We start from the raw sequence: 27,433 nt of genomic DNA on the forward strand, positions 1-27,433 counted from the left end.
CTGGCCGGGCCCCCGCCCGGGCCCGGCTCCCTCTGTACCTTGCTCCGGATCACCGCGCTGCCCAGCTGGAGCGGCTCCTCCCCCGCAGCCCCGACTCCTCCTCCTGGTACATGGCGCCGGCTGAGTCCCTCTGTGCCAGCGCCGCAGCAGGGCTCGGGCTGCTGCCTGCCCCGGGATCCGGCTTTGTTGGGGGCCGGCTCGGTGGGTTCCTATGGCCACGCACTGTCACTGCAGCCTCCGCCTCCTGCTGTGCCTGGCCCCGCGGGGGCCGCCGTCCGTCGCCGCTTCCGCCAGCGCGGGCGCTGCGGGGCCTGCTGGGCGCGGGCAGCAGGTACTCGGGGCCCATGCAAAGGCCTGGCTGACATGCGCTGGTCTGGGGCCGCCCGTCCCCCGCGCTTCGTTAGGTGCGCCTCGCTGCGCCTGTTCCCCCCCACACGTAAGTAGGGCAGGAGGAGGCCTGGCGCCTCACACACCGCCGTGCAGTCGCGGGCCCCCGTAGGGCGCGAGGGGGAGGCAGAGCCAGGCCTCCAGTGGCATTAGCGCTGAGCTTGGGAAGGAAAAGAGCAGGGGCAGTGGCCCAGGTGGCAGAGGCCCAAGAGTGGGAACGAGTCAGTGACACAGTATCAGAGGCTGAGGAGATATTTTAGGGGCTCCTGAGACTAACAGGGGCTTGGCTGAAGTACCCCAGAGAATGGGCCAGGAAGCCAAGAAGTTCCGTGGACACCTGGGAGGGTCCACTGTGTCTAAATAGGACCAGCCTCCGAGCCAGAGGATCTGTGGTGGATGTTGTGGCCTGTGGCCAAAGAGCTGCCCATCAAGTGAGAGGAACCCAGGCAGTGACCCCCCAAGTTGCTGGGCTTGAAATAGGGGGAGAAAGGGTATAGAGAGTGCTTTCAGGGTGGCTGCTGTCAGAGACATCTGGAGTCTGGACAGCTGAGTGGAGCTGATAGTGGGCTGGGGACGAGCAAGGTGGTGTGGGGAAAAAAGATTAAGTATTAGTCACTGTTAGTAATATTGCTGTGGCAGGAATAGAAGTAAAATGCCTGGTATGACATCACTGAGAATGTTTGATGTAAATATCTCCACAGGAAGGATTAAATTGGGGGGGGGGCCTGCCCCATGGGACTCCATCAGGGCTGGCTGCAGGAACAGCTTGCAAGCAGTGGTTTGCGGTCCAGCTGATTAGGCACTTTGCCTTTGGTTGGGGAGTTGAAAAGGAGCTGGCTGCAGAGAAGCCATTGGCTTTAGTCAAAGCTGTCAGAGGTTCTTTTGTGTTGTAGGGCAGCTAGTCCGAAAGGAGAGTTGACATCCTGACCTGCCAGAACTAGCTCTTGTGATCTGGGGCTAGTGACCTGGGGCTAAAAAGTTTTGCAAAGGGAAGACTGGGGCCGGGATGCAGGAAGAGATGGTACATGTTGGGCACAGGTCACAGACAGCTAGCTGCTTCTCGGGTAAAGCCTGTGAGGAGTGTCACAGCTGGAGTGTTTGCAAGTGCAGTTGTCCCTGTGAAGGTTTTGGACATTTGTGTTTATGGTGATCTGGTTCTATGCACATGGCCTACTGTTTAAACTAGAAATGGAGGAAACCCCCACAGGGGCAGAGGTGTCATTGTGCTCTAATGAAACTAAAGCAAGGTTTGAGAGGGAAGAGGGGCACATTCTTTTCTGCACAGCAACACATGTAACAGTCACAACAAGGAAGTCACATGGATTTCAAAGACAAAGGAGAGATTCTAGGGCAGGGGTGGCCAACCTTTTTCATTGGGGGCCACATGGCAATATTTTACATGTTCTGGGGGTCAAACACAAAACAGCCTCAAACTTGCCCCGTCTCAGTCCTCTTTAACCCCTCTCAGTCCTAAATCCACCTCCCCATCTCCAGACTTAACTCCTCTTAGCATGAAACCATCCCCCATCCCCAGCTTTAACCCATCTCAGCCCCAAACTGCCCTCCCACCCCAAGGCTTAACCCCTCTCAGCCTTAAACCCAGGATTAACCTACCTGAGACAGGAGCTCTGCATGCTTTTGCTGCTGTTCCTGCTCCCCTGCTGCTCTACCACCACTGCCGTCTCCTCCTCTTTAGCATGGCTGTGTGGCTCCCCCCGGCTCTCCTATTTGCTTCACCCTGCCATGCTGAAATAATGGAACTCAATTTAATTGGTTTAACGGCCGAAATTCCATTGTTTCAGCGCAGCAGGGCAGGGAAGCAGAGGAGTCAGCGATGGCAGATTCCAGAGCCACAAATGGCTCCTTAAAGAGCTGCATGTGGCTCAGGAGCTGCAGGTTGTTGACCCCACAGCCAGATAGCAAAAGGGCACTGCTGCCGACTTTGCTGTCTAGATGAAAAGGCTTCATGGTCTGGCTTCTGGCCCATGGGCCATGTGTTGGTCACTCCTGCTCTTGGGTATCCTGGTACTAACAGAGCCTGGGCTGAGGCAGGGAAATGACAGGATTGTAGATCCCAGGAGAGTTTCTCCGGAAGAGGAGAAGAAGTGTGGGAGTGGGGAAGATTCTTGGTAGCAGCTGAAACATTGCATCAGTGAAGGGACTCAGGCACCCTCCAACCCTGTACTTTTCTTCAGCAGAAGGAATGAATGACAGCTGATTAGGCAATGATCTGACAGAGCAGAGAGCTTTGTGACCCGGGGGTTTCTTTGGTGACTACTGGTCATGGTCCCTGCCCTCAGGGCTCATGGGCTGAGGCCAAGTCTACACTGTCACTTTATAGCTTTGTCACTCTGATTTGAGGTGTGAACCCCGCCCCCCCCCTGCGCAGCAAGTTACAGTTCTATAAAGCACCGATGTGAACCAGGCTAGTGTTCCCAGCGCACTACTCCCCTCCTGGAGATGGTTTACATGGAGGCTGGGAGACTGCTCTTCCAGCCCTTGTGCTGTGGCCACATTTTCACTTTAAAGTGCTGCCGTGGCTGTGCTTTAAATTGTTAGGTGGAGACAAAGCCTGAGTTAGTCCAGGCTTGCTTATGTCCTTTGCTTGGTGCAGGGAGGCAGCTAACATGAAAGAGAGCAGGGAGTTGGGAGGCATCCCAGTTTTGCTTATCTCAGGAGCAATCACTGTGCAGGACTTTTCCGGCCCACTTGCATAAAATGAATAAAGAGTGAGAAATGCAGGTGAAAGGGCCTGACTCCCTTCTGTTCACAGTGCTCTTTGGGGTGCCGAGGAGAGATAGGTGGGGAAACATCATGCTGAGGTCCTTAAAAGAATTCTGTAGGTGGTGTAAAGTAAGAAGCATAGAGATTATGGCTAGATTTCTGCTCTGTACAAATTGCAAAGCAGCTAGTGGGGTGACGTGAAAATGAGAGGAAACTGCATACATAGGCAGCTTTCTGCAAAGAGCTAATCCACTAAGGAAAAGGATTGGATGCTGTACATAGAAAGCCCCAAGCAAAATCCCCTCTAGTAATGGACAGACTTCAAACTCTCTTAGACAAAGAGTTAATGGGCACAAAACAGACATAAAAGCACTCTTGATCCACAAGCCAGTCAGCTAACATTTTAACGGAGTGGGCTATTCTATTAATGACTTAAGAATTTGCATCTTACTGAGGAGGAGTTTTCACACTACTTCAGAAAGAGAGGCTGCTGAACTTTTTTTTATATTTAAATTCGACACATTAACATGTGGTTTGAACTGGGATGCAAATTTTCTGGGTCATTATTATAGGGGCTCTTTTGCATACTTGGCTTAATCTAATTATTGACTCCCTCTCCCCCCGCCCCTCTACTCTCTGATTTGCTCACCTTGATAATTTTTTTTTCTGATTTGTCAACCTTGATTACTATTTTTGGTTCTCTATGCCATAATATTGAGTCTGGTCTGTTCTGGTATGGCTATGGTCAGAAGAAGTGGGTCTGTCCCACAAAAGCTCACCTAATAGATTATTTTGTTAGTCTTTAAAGTGCTACTTTACTGCTTTTTTGTTTTGATAGTATATAGACTAGCACGGCTTTCTCTCTGTTACCCCTCTATTAAGTAATTAAGGAAGCAGGACCAAGGCATCAGGCACTGGGGGGAAGGAGAGAGATGGAAAGTGAAGGAGAAATAGGATGCTGGGTAGTATGTTAAGTGTCCATTCATCTTTTGTCTTTGGAACGGAGAAGAGGTCATTTGAGCCAGGGTTTGCATTTCATGTGGTGTTAGGAGGGAGCACAAAGAAACAAAAGGGGAGCATCAGAGCAAGGCAGATAAGAATCTGGGCTCAGGTGACAAACCCAAAGCTTTAGTTTCAGCACCTATTTTTTTTTCTGAAAGTGTCAACATCCTGCCTGAATAATCCTTAGCTGATTTGTAGCACTTTCCAGCCACCACTTTGTGGAGGTGGGACCCCATTTCACAGCAGAGGGAATGGAGATGGAAGCTGTTGATGGTGTGTGGGGGTGTAATTTTTCAAAAGGCTCAAAAGCCCAAATGAGAAGGATCACTGAAGCAAAGTGGATGTATGGAGAAGTACTGCATGGACCTTGGAGGAGGAGAGGGGCCATTATGATGCCAGCACTGTCTCCCTCCCTGCATCCAGGTGTCCAGTGCTGGTATAGGTGATGTTTTGTGAAAAGAGAGGTGCAGAATCTCTTATGTGCTGAGATTAGGTATCTGAGTGAGAGTAAGGCTCATGGCTATGGGGTTTGTGTGTAGAATGACTGTGTGTCAGAGCAGCCCAGACAGATACACAACAGCTCAGGCAGGAAGGATGGTCAGATCACCACCCAGGTCGTCTTTCAGTGCATCTGGCCAATGCAGGTTGAAAGGGAGAAGGTGTTGCATTCACCCCCATGATTACTTCCAGGCACTAATTATCCATGTTCCACTAAAAGACCTATTATTAGACAGTGGCTCTGGGAAGAGAACAACTGGGACATTTCCAACTTTTATTAACTGTAACAACTCTGTAACATCATTTGGAGTGAGTGCGAAGCCACCTCCAAGGTCCTTGTGCTAGGGATCTGCTGTTCCATATGGTGAGGAATATGTTGAGAGAATAGAGGCTGTTAGTTGAATCATGTTTCCTCTGTCACCGCTCGGTGTTTTTGGGGCTTGGGTTTGGGCTGATCCTGGCCCCAGACTAGATTTAAGGAGCCATAGGGAAGAGGCTTATGCAGAAAAACTTATGCTGAAGCATAGAGATGTTCTTTCTTATGCAAAAGGATTGGCTGACCTCTTCGTGGTTCAGCAGCCTATAAAACCCTACTGGGCAGAAAATACCACCCTACACTCACTGTAGGGCTTGTAAAATACAACCTGGGACTGGGAAAAGGAGTGAAACAAGCCGTACTGCAGCTCTTAGTTGCATGGACAGCAGGATGAATGGGGGTCAGACCTTATGCCAGGCTCTAATCCCACACTCAGGTGTGGCACTCCTCAGAGTCCTGCACACTGAAATACACTATTTCCAAGATGGAGTGCTGAAATTTGACCTTTTGAACTCCATGTACAGTCCAAGTGCCAGTGATAATTTTTAAAGTCACTAATAGTCCTACTTACAACAGCCTCATTAATAAATAAATGAAGATGCAGAGCTTTACTGTTTAGATAGTGGTTGGTAGCATTAGCTGGTCTTTTGCTAATCCACAGGTGCAATGGCTTTGAGCAAGCTCCACGCTGCATGGAGGAGGAAGGGCAGGGCTGAGCTCCCGCCTTGCATGTGGATGAAAATCTGCTTGAGTGCTGATCTTAGCACCCATGCTGGGTGTTGCTGACCCCTGGTCTAGACTATGAGAGCAGAAGGGATGAGTTGGAAACTAGGCTTTAGCACCTGAGCCATTAGAAAAGAGAACAGTAGAGCAAACTAAGCCACTCAGAGTACCCAACTCTGGACAGCATCTGTAGAGTGAGCATGATTGGATCATTCTGGATGACCATAAGCCCAAATAAACTGCCCTAACAGAGGGAAGCCAGACAAGCAATTCTGGGGAGGAATTTACATTGCATGATGTATGCATTGTGGGCATGTGCCTGTTTCCCTGGGTTAGAGCCTGTGATGAACTGGGGAACCTATGTACAATTTAGGAATTCTGGTTGATATTATGAAAAGTTCTGGATTATGAAATGCTCCTGTGTTCATGTGTGAATTTCCTCTTTGCTGGTAATGGCTGTCTCACATCCTCCCAAAACTAGGCACAAAATTAACCTTCATAACTATACATTAATCACACAATAGTTTTGTTAAAGAGGGTGTCTGAGGGTTGGGAAACTGGTTTGAGCACATTGGCCTGAAGGGAGAGGATTTAGGGAGTGGAAAGTTACCAAGCAGTACTTAGGGACAGGTGACTAAGCAGCAGAGCGGAGCAAAAAACGTTTGTCAAATAATTTATTTGCTAAAAATCGTGTTTGGCCATCATGAAATGTGAGTTCAGAAAAAAGAGTCAACCAAAACCAAAACAAAAAAACCCAAATGTTTTGTAAACAACAAAACTTTAAATTTTTTACCCAGTTCTGCATTTTAACAAAAGCAAACAGGAGGTTAAAGTCTTAAAGATGAGGAGGAAAAATAACTCTCTCTTATACCCTTGTTATTAGGACCCTCAGTTAGATTGGGGGAAATCCTGGTTAAGTTTTTCTTTCTGACTGAGAAAAGGTTTGTACTGAGTTCTTCTACACGGGAGAAGCAGTTCTTGGCCATCAGGCTACAGGATAACCTCACATGATGCTTCGTCTTTTAGCTGGAATTTCTGCTATGCAAATTGCATAAATTATTTCAAAATCCGTTATTCTGAACTTGGTGCCATCCAGATGACACTGAAGTTCAGGCTAAGTGCCTGTTCCAAAAGTTCTGTTACCCCTCGTACGATGAGGAGTACTGGAGCCGGAATACCAGGGCTGTAGGTGAGGAGCTGCTCTGGCTCAGTGATCCGGAGCAAGGTGCAGAGGGAGCCAGGCCTGGGTTAAAAAAACACAGCTTTGCTATTTCAGAATACAAACGTATCCTGAAAAAGCAATTGCCATGTAGACATAGCCTAAGAGGGAGTGGATTCCGTCCACCTGTGGCTAGTGAAGTACCTCCTAGTAACTTTAATACTGGGCACCTGTACCCTATGTAAAATTCGGTGGTTGTTAGAAGGGAAGGAAACAGGAAGTACCAGCAAGGTGGGCCTTGAGGAAGATGGCAGTCTGAGTGAGGGAAGACAGCTAATCCTAAATCCAGGGAGAGCCTAGGGACATATTGCTTGATAAAAGGAGACTGGATCTGTGGTTTATTAATTTTTCTGAAAATAGTGCGTAAGGCTTTTTCAGGGAGAGGGGTTTGAAGAAGGGCATTTGGAAAGAGAATCTGTGACTTACTGATTTGGCTTGGGTGAGTACTTTATATTCTAGCTGGGTGTTAGAACAGTTAAGAGACGCGTGCAGTTCCTGCTCAAGGACATCACAAAGCAGCGGTGGAAATCAGGCAGATCTGGGACCCAAGTGCACCCAGCTACAAGATGACTGCCTGACTTTCCTGCTGAAGCTCTTCTGGTTTTTCACAAATGCTGGGACACTGTCTCCTCAGCTCTAGGTGAGTACTGTAACCATCAGACAGGAGAGTAACTCCTAAGCTCTCCCTGGCCTATTGTCTAATTGTCATCATTCAGGGTGGCAATGCATAGTTAGGGCTATTCAAGCACCTACCTGATTTTATTGAGAATCCTATGAAATATGACCCCTCTTACAGAAAGCAATTTAGCACAGCCTTTGACAAGGCAGGTGGGGAAGCTGAGAGTCAAGAACCAGCTACACCTATCTACTCTTTGCCTTGCTACAGATTAGAATTTCTTAGAGGGGGTTCTCATTTACACTAGCTGGCTATGGCTGCCAAAAGACTAGCCAGTAGCTAGGACTAGTTTGAGCCGTTTCTCTGCACCCTGCCTCCCCACTGTAGCAGGTGGCTTGTGAACTGAATTCATCTGTTATATGCCCTGTGGAGATTTTCCCAACATGGGAAATTCCCTGAAGGGATCATAGATGGTGTTGTTTTGTCAAAGCAGTCCTTAAAAATCTCCAGTGATAGTGATTCCACAACCTTCTTTGGTAACTTGTTCCACTGCTTAACTATGCTTACAGTAATAAGTTTTTTCATAAAGTCTGATGTAAATCTCACTTGCTGTAGTTTAAGCCTATTGCTTTTAATCCTGTCCTCAGTGGTTAAGGAAACCTCACTTTCCTCTGTAACAACTTTTCTATACTTGAAGATTTATGCCCACCTTCACTCTAGTACAAACTAAACACCCCCTCCACCACCACTTTTTTTTCCTCCTCCAGTCTTTCCTCGTATGTCAGTATCTAGACCTTCAATCACTTTTGTTGCTCTCCTCAAGACTTTTCTCCAAGTTTTCCGTATCTTTCCTGCAGTATAAAGGCCAGAATGGGGGACACAGCCTCAACTGGAATACAATCAGCAATGAGGGAAGGATTACTTTTCATTGCTTGCTTACTTTTTGCAGGAGTATTACACTAATTTGTTGATTCGCTATAGTACTACTTCATAGTAGTAGTTGTCCCATTTGTGTTTTGCTTGGTACTTCCTAGCTGTAGTACTCCCCATTTGTCACCACTTTACGCTTTCATTTGTCAACATCATTTTGAATCTGATCCTGTCCTCCAAACTGCTTGCAACCTCTGCCATTATTCAAATCTTTTTACAAAGTTATTGATTAGACCCATGTGCAAGTGATCCATGCATGGCCCCGCTTGAGAGACCCTCCCAGCTTGATGGTTAGCCATTGACAAATACAGAGTATAGTTTTCCCATCAGTTGCACACCATCCTATGGTAGGTTAATCTAGAAAGTAAATAGCCATTTTTATCAAGAGATATGAACAGGCTCAAGTAGTGCAGTCATTTGTTAAGAGCAATGGGGTGTGGGGAGACCCCTTTTCCATGGCACAATGCAGCAGAGCAACAGAACCCTCATGGAAGGACTGAGTTCCTGGGCCAAGACTGGACAGCTTGGTTAGTCTGGCTCTGACAAATAGCAACAAGAGTGGAAGCAGAGTGCGATCAGCCTGGACCTATTGGAAATGGGGAGGAGCTGTTTGTGGGGCATGCTAAGGAGGAAGGCAGTTCAGTTAGCAATGCAATGTTCCAGCTGATTCACATGGCACCTCTACTAGTGCTGAAGGGCCTTCTGAGTTGTTGAATAGTGGCTCAAGGGAAGCCCTCCTCATGTAGGACATTTAAAAATGGACTGGACAAAGGCCCAAGGAATGGACTGCAGAGTATAATCTCATTTGGCTCTGGGAGGGGAGAAGCAATAACTAGATGGTACCCAATAAAAACTCTCTTCCTTTCTCTCTGGTATAAGCAGGTACTAGCATCAGACATCACTCAGCACCAACATCCATTTAATTTCTCCCTCTTCAGGAGGGGAGCTACAAAAGCAAGCAAATGGGTTGGAGAGAACAATAGATCTGTGGAATCCCAGCTAAGTGTGCACAAGGCTGTGAGGACAGCTCTGACCAGCCCAGATGCAAGCTGGGAAGAGCTAATTTCCTTTGACGCACTGGGGAGCCCTACACTCCTCTCCCCAAAAGAGGTGCAGAAAACTCAAGTCCTGTTCTTTTGTCCATTCCCCAGGTAGCAGCAGATGGTTATGACCCAGGGCAATGAGTCAGAGTCCACGAGGCTACATGTTTAGCGTGATGGCTTTGGCTGTTGTGTTTAGTACAATAGAGGAAACAACAGGGATGTCTCTGGCGACTCTCTGAAAGGGAGGAACGTTGGGTCCTTCCAATGTGTCCAGGATACCTGTGGGGGAGAAGTAAGATGTGAGAGTTAACCACTAAGGGAGAGTGTTTAGTTCATTCTGGCCAGGCAGATGAGGCATGTGTGCACAGGATTTGCACATGTATGCTGGAGCCAGGGGTTCCAGCACAGGCAGCCTTTAGGCCCAATTAAATGGGAACACCTCCAGAATGAGTCCTGAGTGCACATAGCTAAACAGCTGCATAGCTCACAGTCTGTCACATATGCAATTGACGAGGGTGGTGGTGGTATTTGAGTAGAATACAAATTCCCTGACCCAGAGGCTGCCAACCCTAATCCTCCCTGGCAGACCACAGCAGTATCACTAGTAAATGCTGTGCCTCAGATTCCAAGGCAACCTCATCCTGAGAGCCCTCCCTCCATTTGACTTGAGTTGTCCACTAGGGCAGAGCCAGAAATCTCATGTTGCTTTTTATCCTTTGCTATATATACAGAATTTACAGCACGGTATCATTCTGCACTATGGATATGGTCCTGGTATGGCAGGGAACACGTGCAGACTGAAGCCTGCCTGGAATCGCTGAAAAGTGATAACACTGGAAAGACAGTGGAATCCTTTGAAACATGTTCTTTGCAGCAGGTGAGTCACACACTGGAAGCTTTCAGCCCTCCCTCCAGGAGAGTGAACAGATCCTTAACAGGACAGTCCTAACTTCCAAAAAACATTGTTAGATCATTCAGTAAATGTCAGTGGTGGAGCCACATCTAAAATATTATATGCAGGTCTGGTCACCCCTTCTCCAACAGGATATTAAAGGGAGTTTACAGAAGGGTGCACTGGCAAGAACAAAGTAGAGTCTCAACATTTGTGAATTCAGTTATTTGTGAGTAGCCTTGCTTCCCTGGGGCGCCGAGCCCCGGCCCCATTCGCAAAAAATCAACATTCGTCAGGGTTCTGAACACAGAACCCTTGCGAATGTTGAGACCCTACTGTAATTAGGAGCTGGAACTCTACTAAAGACAATAGAATTTGTTTACAGTGGGTGAAGAATTTATAAAATAAATTTAGAGGTTGAACCAAGGAAAATCACAAGTGTCGTGTTATGAAATACAGAGAACAAACACAAGAAGAGATGTTAATTTAGTTTCAAAGTGGATAAAAATATTTTTCATACATGTATAATTAGACTGCAACAAGCAGTAAAGGGGACTAAGAATTTAGCGAAGTTCAGAAAGGGATTGGATATGGAGAACAAGAAAAATCTTCTGTTATTTTGGAAGCAATATTAATCCTTTTGTTTCAAGGCTTTTGCTAGGTTCTCTGTTAGAATAAGACCTAAATGTAGAAAACAGATCATCCCACATCTGCCTGCTGCTAGTGTTAGACTCACATTTGAATCATCTGGTATCGGCCATTCGTACACAGGACATTAGAACGGATGGATCTCAGGTCTGACTCCATCTAGCAATCCTTATGTTACCTGATCTATAAGAAGAGAAAACAGGGCCCCAGGATGCCCAGTCAATAGCCCCAAGCCTAAACAGGTGTTGCCTCCCTGCCCCTTTCTCTTACCTTCCACCACTTTGTGGTAGGCAAAGTGCAGATAGAGGAGGAAAAGCATGTGCAGAGCAGCCAGGGTTCCACACAGGATGAGCCGCTGGGTGTGCCCTACTGTGCGGGACACCAGCACAGCAACCTAGGAAAGAGAGATGGGTTTAGGAGAAAAGATCCCTGAATGGGGTCCCCCCTCTGATTTCTGAATATGGAACAGGAAATGGGCCAAGTTGTAAGCTTGCTGAGTTCTCATCCCCTCTTCACGCAGAGCAGCAGGATCCTTGCTACAATCAGGCCTTCATATTCTTAGACCTACCCAATAGCTCAAAGCCCGAGGAAGTTGGTAAGGGTTGGAAGGCACTGTTCTAAGCCTTCAGAGCAGTCCCATCCTGCCAGCGCTAATGGATCCTGGGAACTCTTTGTGGGAATGAGCATGGACTTCCAGGACGCCCTATCATGCTGCCCACAAGGGAGAGTCTGGCTGCTTCCCAGGACATCCCACTCAACTGTGATGGGAATTACTGCCAGACTTGCAGAGTAGAAAGCATGTCCCATTATTGTCTTCCCCACCAGTAGGGCTCCAGGCAGCCTTCCAAGGCCCACACTTTAGCCCCTAACTTCAGGGAGGTGCGACATCAAGTGTGTTTCTCTGCGATATTACATATCTCAAACCTGCTTAGTAAAGAGCCTCTGCTGGGCTGCCCATTCCTTACCATCCGTAGTGTGGAGAGGCCACCAATTCCCAGCCAGAAGATATAGAATAGGGAGTGGAAGTGGATGTTATAGGTAACAAAGAGGGTGATGCAGTGTCCAAATAGACCATAACCCTGAAAGGAACAGAAAATGTTTTGAGTGGTAGCTCTGCATCGAGATATCTGAGTCCAGTGGACAAGATCAGCAGCACCTCACTCTGAGCATAACAAAGCTACAGTAAATGAACATACCCTAAAGAGGTGCAGCAGCCAACTACCCACCAGCTATGGCTTCCTGTCCCAGAATGCCAGGTCCTAGTGTAGGAGCTACTAGGGATGTAGATAACAAAAGGACCTGGCTGTGGCAGATGAAGATACCCATTTGCCTCTAAACATAAGTTATCTCCTAGTTTCACAGTTGGGCACTGAAGCCAGGGAAAGAAACAAACTGCAGGGAGAGCAGTGTGGGATTAAGCAAATTCCTGAATTGCCCCCAAAGCAGGTGAAGGGCTTGTTCATGCATACGCAGTTCAGCCACAAATAAAAACCACAGTGCAAAGGCTACATTCCCATCCTCCATCCCCAGCTGAAGCTCTAATCAGCTGCCCTGCACTCTGGTAACTTTGCACTGTACATACCAGCAGTGACAGCATCTGCACCATTGTGATCTGGGCATTGCACAGGTATGCCAGGAAATAGATGAAGGAGGAGACGCCCAGCCAATAACCGAAGCAAGTGCCAATGGCTGTGCCCATCAACGTGCCTTCCCTCTGCAGAGAGAGCAAGATGGTGAAGAGGGGGGCAGAGAAGACACCTCAGACAGAACAGTTACCAACTAAACACTACCCACTCTCAGCAGACAGAATACTGGGCCAGCAGCATCCCCCTTGCCTTTGGTGGATGTTTACTTAATGCCTGGCTAGCAGCATCTGGAGAGGTTAACCAGTAATACAATGCTAAATTGTACAGTGCAGAAGTGATCGCAAGTTGGCAATTCTGTCACATCCAATGTTGATTTTGGAGGCTCGTGTTTGACATCACCGTAAGAAAGCCCCTTCACCCACCTAACGTTTTCTTTAACATCTCATCTGCTGTTACGCAAATTTATATTCCGATGTTAGTAATAAATAAGGTATTGCATCAACACAAAACATACATAACTCAGTTTGGTTTGTAAAAGCTAAGTAACAGGGCACATCTGAAGCACACAGCCAAAAAGCTCAAGCAAGATACTGTTTTTACATTAATAGTCTCTACAAATTCCAAGTGAGGGTAGTGCTCAAAGGTATGCTCCAGCTAGGTTTGCTGGGTTGCTCCATAAACCCAATTTTTAACTGGCTGATCACTCCAACTTGGAAGTCGTTTTCCCTCCAGCCCCAACTTATCCTGACAGCCCTTACATCCATCCCACCCTCAGCAATGCCCAACTGGCCCCAGGACCCACTTCCCCCACTATCCTGGGCCCCCCAGCTCCACCACTCCCAATCCTATAACATTTGCACTCACAACTTACCTTGGGATCTTTTTGGCTGCTCACTGTCAACCCCCCAGCACAGCATTCTGTCCCAGGCTGGGGTGGCTCCTCTCAACCCTCACCATCCCGTCCTGGATTTTTGGTGCTGCAACACCCCTCTGGACTGCTCCAGCAGCACTACACCCTGTACCGGTCCATTCACTGCAACAAGCTCTTTTCCACTGTCTAGCTTCCCAGCCAGCAGAGCAGTGGCTTCCTCTGACTTTGTCAGCCCCAGAACAATAGTCCCTAATGCACATCCAGGTACCTTTAATCAACAGATTTCTAGGTTACTCTCAAAACAGAAGCAGCCTGTGTAACCAACAGCAGTTCAAAGCCTGGGGCAAAACCTGGCTTGAAAGTAAAATGTTCCCTTACAATTATGGTGTCTGAGGTCTTCATCCCATGCAACAGGATAGCCACCAATGTGAAGACCAGCATGAGGGGGCCGTAGAGCTCACCTGCAATCTTCTACAAGGGGAAACAGAGAAGGAAGGGGTTGGTTAGGGCTGCAGGAAGCCAGACACTTCCAGGCTACACTGAAAGTGCCCCAGACCTAGCTCATACTCTGGTCTCTTACTGATCTAAGCAATTATAGAAAGGCTGGTGACAGCAACCAAAGCGAACAAATCACACGAGTAATGCTTGAAGCAGCAGCTTAGCAGAGTTACTGAGTCATATCAGGAGCTGGGGGCATGCTTGTTCTATTGCATGGGTGTGGTATAATGGGAATTAACCAGGTAATTTGGTTGAGACACCATGAAAGAACTTGGATCCTACATATCTCATACACAATCACTCTTGCACAGGCATGGCAAAGTACTTCGACTAATTCACCCACATAGCCTTACTTTGTATGGGGTGGAGGAATGGAGGCTAAACATGAGGCCACAAAAGGAATCTAAGTCAGAGCCCAGAGCTCACTGCTCTGAGGCTCTAGTCAGCTCTAATACAATAAATGACACAGTGAGCAGCAACTTTGCTGATAAACTTACTCCTTTAGCAAACTGACAGCCTGAGAGAGCATGATGCTTGGAGATGGACGTGAGTAGGTGTTGTGTGACTGTGCCAGCTCAAAGAGACAAAAAGGGCAGTGCTGCCTTCAGAGGACCAGCTTTATGGTCCCCTTGCTGCTGGAAAGAACTGCTGAACACCGCCCCCCCACAGGGAAAGGCATGCAATCTTCCTGTAGGCATTGCTAACACATGCATCTCCTTAACAACAGACTAAGCACTCCCATGCCTCAGAAGCCCATTTACTTAGGATACAGAGCCCAGCTCACCACAGGAGAACTCACCTGGGGAAAATTTATCATCTTCATGGGGATCATGGATTCCAGCAACCTGCACCCACATAAAAACACAAGAATATGTCAAGAGTGGGGAAGGAAATGAAAACATTAACAAGAAACCTGAGAAGCAAAAGATGCTTTACTCGATTCCTTGGTCTCCTGAGCCCCCTAACCCCTTGACCTAGGGCAAGTGGTTGAAGACTATTTTAACTGTTTCCCTCTGACCCTTAACAGAGCCAGCCAATCCCACTATCACCAAAGTTATGAAACTGGAAACAGTGCCCTAGATAGGAGAGCATCTGTACAACAATCCTACTCCCTTGTACACAAACCGATTTCTAAAAGAACTCCTGAGGACAGGGTGGAACAATGGGAAAATGGAGACCAGAGAGCAGCTATTATGGAGGAGAAGAAAGCCAAAGTTTGGCACTTGTGGGACAGATGAAGGTTTTGTACGACTCTGTGCTAAAGGAGCTTCTGGGTTCAGCACCACAATCCATCTATCTTACAATCAGAACAGCACCAACAGGCTACAAATAAAACAACATACAACCATTAAAGGGATGAAATGAGGATAATGGGGATAATGAAGGGTAAATAATAAGAGTTTCCCCCAAAAGCTCTCCACAGACAGCCCAGAAGCAGAAGTGGATTAGTTAGGGCCTTTCAATATACAAGAAAGGGATAAAAGATGCTCCTCACTTTTATGGTGTGGCCCTTCTGTCCTGTTCAGGCCACATCTGTACAATGGACCATGGACACTTTGTAACAGGGCAGCCCTTCCAAAGCACCCATACGTATGGGGCACAGCAGAGGATGGGGCTGCCCTTGGAGGATGGGAGTGTGACATACGCACATAACCTGAGTCATATGCTCTTTTGGTCGGTTTGCTCACCTGTTGCGAACCTGGATGGGTTCCACATCAAAGTAGGGTCTGAGAATATCAATGTTGGCATAGAGACTGAAGGCTTTCGAGGCTTGTCTCTTACCCGCCTGCCACATCTGGGGAGAAAAATCAGTAACTGTAGCAGACTAAACACTACCTTTGCAGTGCTGCTCTGAGGAAATTGTCAAAGCACCACATGGCTGAATAAGCAGAAGGAAAAATAAACATCTTCAGAACAATCAGCATCCCATCAGAAGCCTGGGAGGAAACAGGGCAAAAGACATCAAGGCCAGAATAGGACGTAGGGTCAAGCACTGGGAAACCAAAGTCAGGATAAAACAAAGTCATCTGGGAAACAGACGGGACCTAGATCCCACCACAATCAGAGCCAGACGAGAGATGTTAGCAACCAGTGCACCAGCCCTTGCAGCACTCTGCTCACCTGGTCCGCTACTTGACGGCCCAGCTGTCCCTTAAAGCCCTTCATGCCCAGAAACTCTCCATCCTCCTCGTCTGCCGCAGCTGCTTCTGCGTCCACCTCCTCCTCCTCTTTCATGCGCTGGTGCATCTCGCCCATGTCCTCGAAGCTGGAGCCAGACGTGTCGTCCATGTTCTCCATGTCGATCACGGCGGAGCCTCCTCCCTGCGCCCAGGGCAGAGGAACAGTGACTCTAGCTCAGACCCAAGGGTCGGGGGTGTGGGTGGGGGGGGGGGGAGGTGGGCCGGGGACATCCAGTCCAAGCGCTACAGTCCCGCAGTAGCTCCCGGGCTGGTGCCTCCGCCCGGGAGGCCAGAGGCGCGCAAGAGCTGGGTTGGCGGACACAGCAGCGGGCCCGGCCCGGAGCGGGTGACAACTGCAGGGCTGAACAGTCTGGCCGGTCCCCCACGGCCCGCCTAGCCTGGCCTCCCCCACCGCCCGAGCTCGCCCAGCCTACCCCGGCCCCGGCCCCGGCCCCGGCCCCGGGCCCGCACCTGCATGTTGTCCTCGAAGGCGCCCCACTCCGCCGCGGTCCCTGTCCTGGCGCCGCCAGCCCCTGGCGCCGCCCCCCCGGGCCCGGACATCATCCCCCTGCGCTGGGGGACACAGCCCCCGGCCCGCTCTACTTCTCACTGCGGGGGCTCCGCGGAGCCTGGCCTGGAGCCGGACGTGACGGACGTCAGACGCCCCTGCGCTTCCAGCTGAGGACGTGGAAACTCCTTTGCTCTCGCGACATCTCGTACTAGCGGCCTGAGTCTGACGCCATCTTGGTAGTGGCACAAAAAAAAATTATCAAGTATGGAGAAGCTCCTGGGCCGACCGTCTGAGCTGCGCCCTGACATCCAGACAGCGTCAGCCCAGCCAATAACACCTACAAGGGCGCGGTAACGGCTGTGACTTGCCTATAACAGCGCCTCACCCAATATGGTGAAGACCAAGTTGGGCTAATACGCCAGCTCCATCACGGGGGAAAGAAAGGGCCCTTATCATGTGAGAGAAAGTGAGGGAGGTGCTGACGCGCCTGCGCAGGGAGGAGGAGGCGGCGGCGGCGGCCGCCTGTCTCTGTGTCACGTGCTAGGGGAGCGGCGGGAAGATGGCGGCGCTCGGCGGCGTGGAGGAGATGCGGAGCCGGGTGGTACTGGGCGAGTTCGGGGTCCGCAACGTGAGTGAGTTCGGCGCGGCGCGCGGGGCCAGTGAGTGGCACGAGAGGTTGTGGGGCGCTAGCGGCCCCTGGGTCCCGCTCACACCCATCTCTGTGCTTCGCTCCAGGTGCACACCACGGACTTTCCCGGCAACTACCCCGGCTACGACGACACCTGGGACCAGGCCAAGTTCGAGAAGGTGAGAAGCCGTTGGGGGCTTAGCGCGAGGGGGAGGGGGAAATTGGCGTCTCCCGGGGCCAGTCTCTGCAGCCTCGTGGCAGGTGGCCCCGGCCTGGCTTAAAGGGCAGGACTACCAGCTGATGCCCATTTGTGGAGCCGGCATAGATACCCGTTTGCAGGGTTCTAGATACGAAATGTGTTTCTGTAAAAATGAGCCCATGGTAACTGGATTGATACCTGTAGTTGTGGACAGCTGCATATCTAAAGTGGGTATGCCCGACTTTGCAGGGCTCTGTGTATGTGGCATCAACCAGCGAGGCTGAATCCTTCCTCAGGAGCTGGTGCCCGTCAGTGACTATTCCCTTGTGTCTGCTTTGCAGAATTTCCGAGTGGATGTGATCCACATGGACGAGACCACACTGGAGTTTGACATGGTGGGGATTGATGCAGCTATTGCCAATGCCTTCCGGCGTATCCTGCTTGCTGAGGTACGCTGAGGGGCTTCCACACTTTCCTGTCAGGGTTTCCTGACCCAGTTGCTGGCCTCATCAGGTCCTGTTTGTTACTACTAGTTGTGGCTAATGTTGAACTGCTTTGGGATGCACAAAACTACATTCCAACCTTCTCTTTCTTTGTCCCAGAGTTACAATTGTGCTAGTGGGTAAAGAAGTTTCAAGGGAGGCTGGCCAGCAGCTCCTGGGAGTCTTGGGAGAAGTGAGACCCAGCTCTAAGGAAAGGGGAGATTGTGACTTAGGGGTATACAGAAGGCAGAAACTCCAACTCAGTGAGGTGGAGGGTAGGCTCGAACTGCACAGAGGATATTCCATGGACTTAAGAGATCACAGCGCACCCTGGATAGCACAGTTTCTGCCCCTATAAACCAAGCAAATTTAAGGGTCATGTAAGAGACCACCGGCAGTAAGTAGAATCTGTTGCATTTCTGGGATGGGAAGGATAGTCTAACGCTAGAAGCTTTTAACTCTTCCCCCCCACTCCCCCTGAACCTGTTGCACAGATTTGTATCCAGTATGGGGTAGTGTAAATCCTATCAAAATCCATGGTAACATTCAAGTGAGTAGCAGCTAGGGTTGTAAAAATCTATCTGAGAACAGTAACTGTATAACTGAGCAACATTTTATTGATTACACAATTAAATGTTTACCTAGGAGACTTGGGATAGAAAGGGAACGGTGGTGGAGCACGTCTTGTGCTTCTCAGCACACATAGGGTCCGGCTGCTGGCTCTGTGCTCTCCTGCCTGCAGGCTTCTTGGCATGCCCCAGGTCTCAGCTGCCAGCCCCTCGTTCTGCCACTGGTAGGTACCTTGGTGCATGCCAGCTGCTGGCACCATGACATGTCTGCCACCCACAGGCATCTTGGCAGGTCCCTGAGATTTTTGGCTGCCAGCCCTGGGGGTTCTGGCTCTTTGCTCTTAGCCTGCAGGGATTCCAGCCACAGGGCTGGCAACTGCAGGGAACAGCTGCTGGCAGCCTGGAGAGAGTCGGGCCACAGGGCAGCTAGGTGGGACCCTAGGCAGAGTTTAACCATTAATAGAAACAGATAAGCATCAGCTTATCAGTTAACTACTTAAACTCTTAGATCCCTAGTAGCAACTATAGAATCCAGCTCTTGAGGGGAAAAAAGAGCAAAGGGGAAGTGGGGGGAAGAGTAGTAAAGGCAGGCAAGGAGAGAGATCCAGGATCCAGGTGTAGACCCGTCCTTTGATATTGGTGTCTAAGACAGGCAAGAATTAGTCATACTCCAAAAGGCTTGGGGTTGGAGCAAAAAAAACTTCTGTATGGCTATTAGGAAATGGTGCTTAGCAAAGAATGCATGGCTGGGGTACTACTTGCCTGACTTGCTCTTTTTCTCTTTCAGGTGCCGACAATGGCTGTAGAGAAGGTCTTTGTGTACAACAACACGTCCATCGTGCAGGATGAGATCCTGGCCCATCGCTTGGGCCTCATCCCTATCCGAGCTGACCCACGCCTCTTTGAATATAAGAACCAAGGTGAGAGTCTGTGCAGGGGATCTTATGGTTAGTTCTTGACCAATTTCAGGGTCATGAAAAAATGCATCACAGACTGTGAAATAAACTTTTCCACATGAAAGCTAATGTGTCCTTGTTCTTAGGAATGCTCAGTCAAAGGGGGTTTCCGAGCTCTGGCTAGGCAGAGGAAGGATAGGACTTGTCCCTCTGCTGCAAACTGCCTTGATGGTGGGAGGGAAGGGCCAGACCGAACCCATCTCCAGGTGCCTCCCTTAGCTGCAGGATGATTTCTGGGACTAGCAGAGGAAGTAGCCTGAGGTTCCTGCAGCTGGAGGAGACTTGCAGCATTGAATTATCTCTTCTCTGTGCTGCTGGGAGTGCCTCATCCAAAGAAAGGGGCTCTCTAGCTCTGACTGGGCCATGGAGAACCAGGACTTGTCCATCTTCTGCATAGCTGCTGGGGGTGAGGAGAAAGCAGACAGATCCACCTCCAGGTGTCTTCCCCTGCTGCAGAATGCTGTCTGGGACTGGGCAGCAGCCTGAGGTTCCTGCAGCTAATTTTGGGGCAAGGGATTCTGCACCTTTTGTAGCTGTATAGAGAGAGCAAGTATAGTCCCTCCCAACCTGGCTGGGACTAGCAGTGAGGAGCCCTTAGCTGTGTGACTCCCAGGAGCACAGGAGAGATCAAACTCACTTTGGACTCCAGCTCTGAAGGCAGCAGAGAAGTGAGGATGGCAATCCCATGACCGCTCCACAACAGGTTTGCAAACTCCCTCTTCTACCAACCCCCAAATCTCCTTTTGGCTTGGGACCCCACAGTTACAATACTGTGAAATTTAAGAGTTAAACAGCTGCAAACATGAACTTGATCAGTTTTTGAAATAATGTGCTGTGAAATTGGCCATAGTGGACCATGAATTTGGTAGGGTCTTACTTAAGGTAAATGAAAATACTGGGTGCTGTTCTGATGGTGCCAGATGGATTGAGTATATTTGCCATTCCAGGACAGAGTGGTAAACTCATCCATAAGATGACCCAGGCAGCGACTCATTCTGTTTTCCCCATCCCTTTGCAGATGATGAAGAAGGCACTGAAATTGACACACTGCAGTTCCAGCTGAAAATCAAGTGTAGCCGGAACCCTCGTGCTGCCAAGGAGTCATCTGACCCCAATGAGCTCTACATCAATCACAAAGGTAAAACCATCCTGGTCTGCAAGTAACATTTTTTCTTTACCCCAGTAGATAAGGACTTTATTGCACCCAGTGAGTTCTACCTCAACCATAAAGAGAACTCTTTCCCTTGTTTTTCCTACCCTGGATGCGAAGAAAGCTTAATCCCTTCCATCTATGAAACTTGCTTTGTGTAAGGTCTAATCTTCAGTTGCATTTTCCCTGCTCTTCTGGGATCAGCAGCCTCTTGCTTAAGTGTTGCCTCATTTCCCTGCGTGCTAAGGCAGCTTGGCCTGATGCCTGTGATACATCTTTCCACAGTGTATAGCGCAAACATGACATGGGTACCCCTCGGAAATCAAGCAGATCTGTTCGCAGATGCAGATTTGCGTCCTGTTCATGATGACATCCTTATTGCCCAGTTGCGGCCTGGCCAGGAAATTGATGTGCTCATGCACTGTGTCAAAGGCATAGGTGAGTCAAGAGTGCTCAGAGGAGCAGTGAGGTAGAAAGCATGGGTCCCTCAGGTGGGGTATGGTGTTTATAGGGGACACAGGGTCACACGGCGTTTCCCCTGAGCTGTGGAGCCTTGAATGTGGCTTGGCGCTCAGCTTTTTCTGTCTCAAATTGCAGGCATTAAGGAGAACGTCAGAACTTAGCCATGTCTAATGGGGATTAGTGGGCACTGAGTGGAAGTGGGTGCTGCTCATCCTTACTGAAGCCCTAGGCAGTGCTAGGAAAAGCCCCACGTCATTCAGCAACTAAATTGGGCTTCCACGAAGGAGCATTGCAGCACTGGACTGGGTTGTGATTCCTTGTTCCCTCTGACTGTACCATTATGAAGAGCCTGCCTGGGATATATTGGACTGGGAAGAGGCATGGTAATGAAAGATCCCCCAAGAGGCTTACAGAATCTGCCAGTGTTACATGTGCCCCTACCTCCTTCTCTCTCCCGCTTCAGGTAAAGACCATGCCAAGTTTTCTCCAGTGGCCACAGCTAGCTATCGGCTGCTGCCTGACATCACTCTGCTGCAGCCCATTGAGGGCGACGCAGCTGAGACACTGAAGAAGTGCTTCTCCCCGGGTGTTATTGAGATTCAGAATATCAAAGGTACCTTTCAGCATTCCCTTAACATACCCAACTGAGTACAGGCTACAGCCAAGCATACAAAAAAACAAGCCTACTCCCCCAATGGCCCTCAGTCCTGAATCTCTATCACGGGTTTGGGTTGTACAAATGAATGAGTTTGTCATGTGTAAAAATTAGATGAGTTTGAAGCCTTTCTGTTCTCTCCCTGAGATACTAGGGCAGGAAATTCTTGTCCACGTTGCTCTTTATGAGTCCCAAGTGCTGCTCTGTTGTTTACGGGGCTTTCCTGTAACTGCAGTCTGGGAGTTTGCCATTCCCAGCAGTCTTGAGGCCTCAGTTGGATTTGTGCCTAATGTTGAACAGGTTACATGGTATCATTTTGAGCTGACACTACTTATTCAGGCTTATGCCTTGCTGAAGTTTGTGTTGGGAGTGAGGCAGTTTTTGCGTGTAGGACTTTGGTTCCTTTTGCTGGTGAGGAGAACTGCACATCTTCGGTACAGTGCTAGCAGGAAGGAGATTGCTGGTCCACTAGTACAGAGAGGATGTATGTATTTTTCCCTGTTTCCTGCAGGGAAGAAGGTGGCAAAAGTGGCCAATGCTCGGATGGACACGTTTAGCCGTGAGATCTTTCGTCATGATGATCTGAAAAACCTTGTGCGCCTGGCACGAGTACGAGATCATTACATCTGTAAGTAATCCTGTGCTGCTGGACACTTCAGCCAGTTTCTGGGCTTCTTGCCCTGCCAAAACTTGTCATCATGCTATTCTATGCCTCTTTATCAACTGCAGAAGATCAGTCCTTTCATACATTCATGTAACAGCACTTGGCTTGCTGTGGTTTTGGAACAGTGAGCATCCACATTTCCTTCTATCTGTAATAAACAGACCCTGCAGTGTCTGTTCTCCTGCCCATAATGGATTAAATTGTTGCAGTGTACAGGTCACTTTCTGCTTGTAGACATGGGTAGGTAGAGTGGCAGGGGAGGATAGATGTGGAATGTATCTTGAGAAGTAATCAAATCCAGCCCCTTGCAGTGAAGCTGGGGTAAGGAAAGCTATATCATCCCTTATAGTGTTTGTTCATCCTCTTGTGTTTAAAAAAATAATAATTCCAATGAGGAGGTTTCCACAGTCTTCCCTGGAAGCTTATTCCAGTGATAACTATTTTTACAGTTCTGCTAGATAATAGAAAGTTTTTCTTACATTTCTTGCTGCAAATTAAGCCCATGATTTCTTGTCCGGTGGTCAGTCAATGTTGAGTACAGCTGATCCCTGGCTGTATAACAGCATTTAACAACATATCTGAGGTCAGTCCCCCACGCTCCAGTCTTTTCTCAAGACTAAACAAGGCCAAGTTGTTAAAACTTTTCTTCATAGGGCAGTGTTTTTTGAACCTCTTATCTTTTGTTGCTCTCCTCTGGGCTCTTCCATTTTTGTCCACATCTTTCCTGAAGTGTGATGCCCAAAATCAGACTCAGTAGTCCCGTACTAAAACTGAGTAGAGCAGGATTTATCTTTTGATACACCTCAGAAGATTAGCCCTTTTCACAAGTCATGAATTTGTGATGTACTTTGATCCCTTACCCTTTTCAGTAGTATGACCTTCTACCAATTATTCTCCATTTTGTAGTTGTGAATTTAATTTTTTTTCGTTCCTGAGTGTAGTACTTTACACTTACCCTTGAATGAATTTCGGCCATGTTCTCCAAAGCGCTTAAAGGCCTGCCCCGGTGTCCCCTGCACATTTTATAACCATACTCCCCACTGCATTATCTAAGTAGTTAATTGCATGTAAAGGATTTGATATTGGGCAATAGCTAACTTGCCCCTTATCTCTATTTTCACAGTCTCAGTGGAGTCGACAGGTGTCCTACCTCCAGATGTGCTGGTGAGTGAAGCCATCAAAGTGCTAATAGGGAAATGTCGACGGTTCCTGGATGAACTGGACTCCAACCACATGGACTGAGCGGGGCATGCCTGAGAACCACAGACTGATTCTGTTGGCCTGGGTTCTTTATCTGAAGGAACCACTTCTAACCCACAAGCCTGTGTAAAGAGGAGGGGTAGTTTGTGTTGCTAGGTACTGGGACCATCCATCCTATAGTCCTAATACTATAAATAAGCAAACAGGCAGACATGCTAGAACTGAAGGTGTTAAGCTTCATGACTGATATACACAGCTAGAAGCAGTGGTGCTATGCACTAACAGGAGCCTACAAAAGTGTTACAGCTTTCTTTTTTTAAGGGATGTGCAGAACCAGCAGAGGGCTACCCGTAAAGCACAGCAGGGGCTTGTCCTAGCCACTGGGCCTTATTAAAGGCCCTAGATGTAACTGAACCATTAGCAAGGAGAAGAGCCCAAGACAGATTACGTGGAATTGTTAGTAAAAGAAGCTGTTCTGTCAGACTTCAAAAAGTAAATTTAACCTTGGGATGTTTTGATTTTCTAGGTGTGCAAATGGAGAAAGGCACCACTTATTGCTCCTAATGCATTATCAAAAATGTTAGTGTTTCAAAAGCTGGGCTATAGTATTGAGAAGACAAAACAGCCTTTTGTCTTTTTTCCTCCAGCATGAACAACTGTTGTAGTTGCTACAGTCTTTGTTTGGTACCAAGGGGAACAGTGATGCTAAGACCACCTGTATTAAGATGGGTCTACTCTGTGGCAGTTAAAGCAGTACTAGAGCGTGTATTCTAGGTCAAGATGCCCAAATAAAAACTAAATGGGGTTTTTAATATTCTTTAAAACTTCTCATCCTAACACAACATAGTGGCAGGAAGTTGAGAAGAGGAATACTGCTTGTTCTTATGGAGTCTCATCTTGCTAAGTTTAGGCATGTGCTATTTAACTGCAGATTTCATCACCCCTACTGAAACCAGTAAGAGGGAAGGGATAATAGGCAAGTAATGATCTCAATGGAGAAGGAAACCCTGTGCTGGCTCGGAGCCTGTTCAGCTTGCTTGTTATGTTGCAGATAAGCATCAATCTTAGGGCTGTTGGTTAATGACTGCAATTTATGCAGGAAAGATGCAACATGATTAAAAAAATGCACCTGGTAATTGCAAGTGTTAACCATTAATTGACAGCCCCAGAAAAAAGCAGTTACTGGCCCCAGGGTTTCAGGGTGGACTGGGGCTGTCAGATGAAAGGAGGTAAGATGGGAGCTGTTTCCAGGTGGCCCCTGGGCAGACCCTGAAGAGGGATAGGATCAGAGGGACAGAAGGGGCAATGGACTGAGCCACTCTTAGGGATCCTCAAAACCAGGGAGGTTTGGAGCCCTGAGTGTGGGGACCTCCCTCGCCTTGCTTGCAGGAGGCTGCAGATCACCTGGTGCATCTGGCAAAGCGTGCAGGGTTTAGCTGCGTAAGGGGAGTGGCCACCACCCTGGGGCATTCCATCATGCAAATAGGTAAAGGGAGTCAGGGTCGCAGTGGACAGGCCCTGTCCTTGTGGGGCTGAGGCAGGTGGGGACGCGTGGAAGGTTGGAATCCAGGAACACCTGCTGGAGCACACAGGCTGCCCTGCGGGTTGTAAGCCAGTGCTGCAGGAGCCTGGGGACCTGCCTGGCAGGCAGAGTGTTCCAGTGCTGGTGGGCTGCTCAGTGTGGGGACTTCCATGTCCAATGCAGGCTCCCCTACGTTCCTGCACACTTCAGCCCTGTGATCTGGGGCAGAGGCTGATGAGATCAAGTGCAGCAGCTTTTCCCTGTCCCAGCATGGGGCTGGGATTCTCCATGCTGCAGCATCCAGAGAGTACGGGTACCAGGGTGAACTGGGCAGGCTTCACCAGTGCCAGTCTAGGGGGCAGGAATGGCCACAGCAATTCCTCATATGGGCAATTAAAATTATTCTGTGAAAACCTCACCAGGCTGTAGTTGACTGAAAAAGTGGAATAAATCCAAGTTACTTGGATGAGAGATTCAATTACTAGCAGTTATTCATTAAGCAGAGGAGCAAATTGAATTAGGTGCAAGTGGGAGTGCGCAGCCTGGCCAGGCTAGAAATCTGGTAGTTCAAGGCTGTGGTAAGAAAGTGTGAAGGAAGGAGAAGACCCAAGTCAGAGCCAGCACATGGGGCTGGCTCAAGGGAGAAGCAGTGGCTGCTGCAGAGGCAAATGCCCTACTCCATGCCCTCAGGGTCCCCAGCAGCATCTCTGTTGCACACAGTATTCCAGGAATCTTTCTTCCAGCCCCCATGGAATAACAGGCTAGGAATTAGGATGCCCAATGTGCCAGTGTTCTCTGGGTGGCCCTCCTGCAACCCACTCTCCAGCTGCAGAATTTGTGCTCACTGCAGCTGGTTTCTTCCCTGTGAGGCAGGGCACTTCCCACTGGAGTTCAGGGGTAGATAGTATTCTTATTTAAGTGTGATAAATCATGATTGATTTTTTTTTAAAATCACTTGACAGCCCTCAACAATATTTCTTTATTGACTCCACTAGTTGACTAGCAGTATCCTACTACCCTAAAAAATAAGGCTGCCCAATTTTTTCCTGTTTAGGTGATTAAAATGTAAAAGTTTGTAGGTTACTATTTCTAAAGTTATAGAGGGCATGATGACTGCTAGTCTGTACTCCCATTTTTATGAAAAGACCCTCCCTTGCTAAGCCAGACTCTACAATGTAAACCAAAATAATTCTCTAAGAGAAAGTTTTCTACCACTATTGAAGAGGCCAGCAGTTTGAATACCAGAGAGCGCCCCCTTTTGCTCTTAGAGGAGTGGTGGGCAGGTGGGCATAGACAGCTGCAGCCCAGACTCCTGGGCTGCCTCCCTCCCTCCCCCCATGTGCCTCTTCCACAATGAGGTACCAGAGCTCCACACTTCCTCTACCACCTCCTCCTTCACAGGACCTGCAGATCACCTGATGTGCATTCCATTTCCCCTCCCTCCCAGATCTGGAATGCTGTGAATCAGCTGTTTGCAGCATTTCAGTTCCTAGAGGAATGGGGATGGAGCATTAATCAGGCAAGTTAAGTGCTCCAAAAATGCTGAGATGTCAGTGTAAGCTGTGGTACCTGGGGGAAAGGGAGAAATGAGGCAAACAGTGAGTGGGCTGCAGAAGCTCACAGCACTTCTTAGTTGCTTATCCTTGTTTTAGAGGGTAGTAAATGCACCTTCCATCCTAACATCAGGAAGGGACTGACTGCTGTTCTTTCCCATAAGCCTCTATTCTCCAATCCAGATCAAGAGTATTTAAACTGAGGAAAACCTTGGCAGAGTATAAAAGCTGAAAGAAAGCTTGGTTCATGTATATGACCTAACCACTCAAGGGCTGCGTCTACACGTGCACGCTACTTCGAAGTAGCGGCAGTAACTTCGAAATAGCGCCCGTCACGTCTACACGTGTTGGGCGCTATTTCGAAGTTGAAATCGACGTTAGGCGGCGAGACGTCGAAGTCGCTAACCCCATGAGCGGATGGGAATAGCGCCCTACTTCGACGTTCAACATCGAAGTAGGGACGTGTAGACGATCCGCGTCCTGCAACATCGAAATAGCGGGGTCCTCCATGGCGGCCATCAGCTGGGGGGTTGAGAGATACTCTCTCTCCAGCCCTTGCGGGGCTCTGTGGTCACCGTGGGCAGCAGCCCTTAGCCCAGGGCTTCTGGCTGCTGCTGCTGCAGCTGGGGGTCCGTGCTGCATATACAGGGTCTGCAACTAGTTGTTGGCTCTGTGTATCTTTCACTGTTTAATGAAAGTGTGTCTGGGAGGGGCCCTTTAAGGGAGCGACTTGCTGTTGAGTCCGCCCC

At 48.8% G+C, this 27,433-nt stretch overlaps 2 protein-coding genes and 1 long non-coding RNA gene across 4 annotated transcripts; 2 read left to right on the forward strand and 1 right to left on the reverse strand.

Moving 5' to 3' along the window:
- Positions 1–55: 55 nt before the first annotated feature.
- Positions 56–13,176, forward strand: LOC142011000 (uncharacterized). 2 transcript variants are annotated; one of them, XR_012644938.1, is made up of 3 exons: positions 56–201; positions 10,190–10,335; positions 12,626–13,172. It is a non-coding gene; the product is annotated as an uncharacterized LOC142011000 (long non-coding RNA). The 2 variants fall into 2 exon arrangements; XR_012644939.1 differs by having other exon boundaries at positions 117–436; positions 12,626–13,176.
- YIPF3 (Yip1 domain family member 3) lies at positions 9,318–16,836 on the reverse strand. The gene is made up of 9 exons (XM_074989738.1): positions 16,605–16,836; positions 16,075–16,275; positions 15,642–15,748; positions 14,753–14,798; positions 13,834–13,926; positions 12,581–12,712; positions 11,964–12,077; positions 11,269–11,392; positions 9,318–9,737 (listed from the first exon to the last, which is right to left on the reverse strand). The coding sequence occupies exons 1-9, from the start codon at positions 16,695–16,697 to the stop codon at positions 9,616–9,618; spliced, it is 1,032 nt and encodes a 343-aa protein (XP_074845839.1). The 5' UTR covers positions 16,698–16,836; the 3' UTR covers positions 9,318–9,615.
- Positions 16,837–17,015: 179 nt separating this feature from the next.
- POLR1C (RNA polymerase I and III subunit C) lies at positions 17,016–26,977 on the forward strand. The gene is made up of 9 exons (XM_074989737.1): positions 17,016–17,272; positions 17,380–17,451; positions 17,813–17,920; positions 19,310–19,442; positions 20,497–20,616; positions 20,914–21,066; positions 21,554–21,703; positions 22,257–22,373; positions 23,533–26,977. Exons 1-9 carry the CDS (start codon positions 17,204–17,206, stop codon positions 23,649–23,651), a joined length of 1,041 nt encoding a protein of 346 aa, XP_074845838.1. The 5' UTR covers positions 17,016–17,203; the 3' UTR covers positions 23,652–26,977.
- Positions 26,978–27,433: the final 456 nt, after the last annotated feature.

The sequence above is a fragment of the Carettochelys insculpta genome, chromosome 3 (genome assembly GCF_033958435.1).
Source record: "Carettochelys insculpta isolate YL-2023 chromosome 3, ASM3395843v1, whole genome shotgun sequence".
Taxonomy (NCBI): domain Eukaryota; kingdom Metazoa; phylum Chordata; order Testudines; family Carettochelyidae; genus Carettochelys; species Carettochelys insculpta.

Coding starts and splice junctions, on each gene's coding strand:
- YIPF3 (XM_074989738.1), bottom strand. CDS start 16,697: ATGATGTCCGGGCCCGGGGGGGCGGCGCCAGGGGCTGGCGGCGCCAGG. Junction 12,713..13,833: donor AGACCTCAGACACCATAATT/GTAAGGGAACAT, acceptor CTCTCTCTGCAG/AGGGAAGGCACGTTGATGGG. Junction 9,738..11,268: donor CTACCACAAAGTGGTGGAAG/GTAAGAGAAAGG, acceptor TCTCCCCCACAG/GTATCCTGGACACATTGGAA.
- POLR1C (XM_074989737.1), top strand. CDS start 17,204: ATGGCGGCGCTCGGCGGCGTGGAGGAGATGCGGAGCCGGGTGGTACTG. Junction 17,452..17,812: donor ACCAGGCCAAGTTCGAGAAG/GTGAGAAGCCGT, acceptor TCTGCTTTGCAG/AATTTCCGAGTGGATGTGAT. Junction 21,704..22,256: donor TGAGATTCAGAATATCAAAG/GTACCTTTCAGC, acceptor TGTTTCCTGCAG/GGAAGAAGGTGGCAAAAGTG.